General features: G+C 51.0%; 1 protein-coding gene across 1 annotated transcript in view; it reads right to left on the bottom strand.

Moving 5' to 3' along the window:
* LOC137632021 (uncharacterized) overlaps nucleotides 1-2,143 on the bottom strand; it is a 3,096-nt gene extending 953 nt beyond the window's left edge. Inside the window, exons 1-4 of the mRNA XM_068364000.1 lie at nucleotides 1,987-2,143; nucleotides 1,114-1,553; nucleotides 620-1,012; nucleotides 1-444 (exon numbers count right to left, since the gene is read on the bottom strand). The exon at nucleotides 1-444 is cut by the window's left edge and continues 212 nt beyond it. Coding sequence (XP_068220101.1) covers nucleotides 1-444; nucleotides 620-1,012; nucleotides 1,114-1,553; nucleotides 1,987-2,143 — 1,434 coding nt within the window. The remainder of the gene's footprint in view (nucleotides 445-619; nucleotides 1,013-1,113; nucleotides 1,554-1,986) is intronic.
* Between the last annotated feature and the right edge of the window lie 357 nt (nucleotides 2,144-2,500).

Raw genomic sequence — 2,500 nt, 5'->3', positions numbered from 1 at the left:
CCGTGGCTGAACGGTATGTTTCCAGAGTTCTATCGTGACTGACCGGGTTATTTCCAGAGTTCTATTGAGGCTGACTGAGATATGATTCCAGGGTTCTCCTGTGGCTGACCGAGATATGATTCTAGGGTTCTGCTGTGGCTGACTGAGATATGATTCCCGGATTCTCTTGTGGCTGACTGAGATATGATTCCAGGGTTCTCCTGTGGTTGACCGAGATATGATTCCAGGGTTCTCTTGTTGCTGACCGAGATATGATTCCAGGGTTCTCTTTTGGGTGACCAAGATATGTTTCCAGGGTTCTCTTGTGGCTGACCGAGATATGATTCCAGGGTTCTCCTGTGGCTGACCGAGATATGATTCTAGGGTTCTCCTGTGGCTGACCGATAGATGTTTCCTGGGTTCTCTTGTGGCTGACCGAGATATGATTCTAGGGTTCTCCTGTGGCTGACCGAGATATTATTCCAGGGTTCTCCTGTGGTTGATCAAGATATGATTCCAGGGGTCTCCTGTAGCCGGCCAAGATATGTTTCCAGGGTTCTCTTGTGGCTGACCGAGATATGATTCCAGGGTTCTCCTGTGGCTGACCGAGATATGATTCTAGGGTTCTGCTGTGGCTGACTGAGATATGATTCCAGGATTCTCTTGTGGCTGACCGAGATATGATTCCAGGGTTCTCCTGTGGTTGACTGAGATATGATTCCAGGGTTTTCCTGTGGTTGACCGAGATATGATTCCAGGGTTCTCTTGTGGCTGACCGAGATATGATTCCAGGGTTCTCTTTTGGGTGACCAAGATATGTTTCTAGGGTTCTCCTGTGCTTGACCGAGATATGATTCCAGGGTTCTCTCGTGGCTGATCGGGATGTTTCCAGAGTTCTCCCGTGGCTGACTGGGTTGTTTCCATAGTTCTCCCTTGGCTCACTGGGGTGTTTCCAGAGTTCTCTCGTGGCTGACCAAGATGTTTCTGGAGTTCTCCTGTGGCTGACCGGGATGTTTCCAGTGTTCTCCCGCGGCTGACCGGGATATTTCCAGAGTTCTCCTGCAGCTCACCTGGATGTTTCTAGAGCTCTCCCCTGTCTGACCAGGAGGTTTCCAGAGTTCTCCCGTGACTGACCGGGTTGTTTCCAAAGTTCTCCCGTGGCTGACTGGGATGTTTCCAGAGTTCTCCAGTGGCTGACCGGGATGTTTCCAGAGTTCTCCTATGGCTCACCGGATGTTCCCAGAGTTCTCCTGCGGCTGACCAGGATGTTTCCAGAGTGTTCCCGTGGCTGACCGGGATGTTTCTAGAGTCTTCCTGTGGTTGACCGGGTTGTTTCCAGAGTTCTACCATGGCTGACCAGGATGTTTCCAGAGTTCTCCTGTGGCTAACCGGGATGTTTCCAGAGTTCTCCCGTGGCTGACCGGGAGGTTTCCAGAATTCTCCCGTGGCTAAACGGGATGTTTCCAGAGGTCTATCGTGGCTGACCGGGTTATTTCCAGAGTTTTCCTGTGGCTGACTGAGATAAGATTCCAGGGTTCTGCTGTGGCTGACCGAGATATGATTCTGGGGTTCTCCTGTGGTTGACCGAGATATGATTCCAGGGTTCTCTTTTGGGTGACCAAGATATGTTTCCAGAGTTCTCTCGTGGCTGACCGGGATGTTTCCAGAGTACTCCCGTGGCTGCCCGGGATGTTTCTAGAGTTTTCTTGTGATTGACCGGGTTGTTTCCAGAGTTCTACCATGGCTGACCAGGATGTTTCCAGAGTTCTCCTCTGGCTAACCGGGACGTTTCCAGAGTTCTCCCGTGGCTGACCGAGATGTTTCCAAAGTTCTCCCGTGGCTGAACGGGATGTTTCCAGAGTTCTATCGTGGCTGACCGGAAGGTTTCCAGAGTTCTCCCGTGGCTAAACGGGATGTTTCTAGATGTCTATCGTGGCTGACCGGGTTATTTCCAGAGTTTTCCTGTGGCTGACTGAGATATGATTCCAGGGTTCTGCTGTGGCTGACCGAGATATGATTCTGGGGTTCTCTTTTGGGTGACCAAGATATGTTTCCAGAGTTCTCTCGTGGCTGACCGGGATGTTTCCAGAGTACTCCCGTGGCTGACCGGGATGTTTCTAGAGTTTTCTTGTGATTGACCGGGTTGTTTCCAGAGTTCTATCATGGCTGACCAGGATGTTTCCAGAGTTCTCCTCTGGCTAACCGGGATGTTTCCAGAGTTCTCCCGTGGCTGACCGAGATGTTTCCAAAGTTCTCCCGTGGCTGAACGGGATGTTTCCAGAGTTCTATCGTGGCTGACCGGAAGGTTTCCAGAGTTCTCCCGTGGCTAAACGGGATGTTTCTAGATGTCTATCGTGGCTGACCGGGTTATTTTCAGAGTTCTCCTGAGGCTGACTGAGATATGATTCCAGGGTTCTCCTGTGGCTGACTGAGATATGATTCTGGGGTTCTGCTGTGGCTGACTGAGATATGATTCCCGGATTCTCTTGTGGCTGACTGAGATATGATTCCAGGGTTCTCC

The sequence above is a fragment of the Palaemon carinicauda genome, chromosome 3 (assembly GCF_036898095.1).
Source record: "Palaemon carinicauda isolate YSFRI2023 chromosome 3, ASM3689809v2, whole genome shotgun sequence".
NCBI classification, from domain to species: Eukaryota; Metazoa; Arthropoda; class Malacostraca; order Decapoda; family Palaemonidae; genus Palaemon; species Palaemon carinicauda.
The sequence above is the reverse complement of the archived record's forward strand: the minus strand, read 5'-3'. Positions and strand labels throughout refer to the sequence as shown.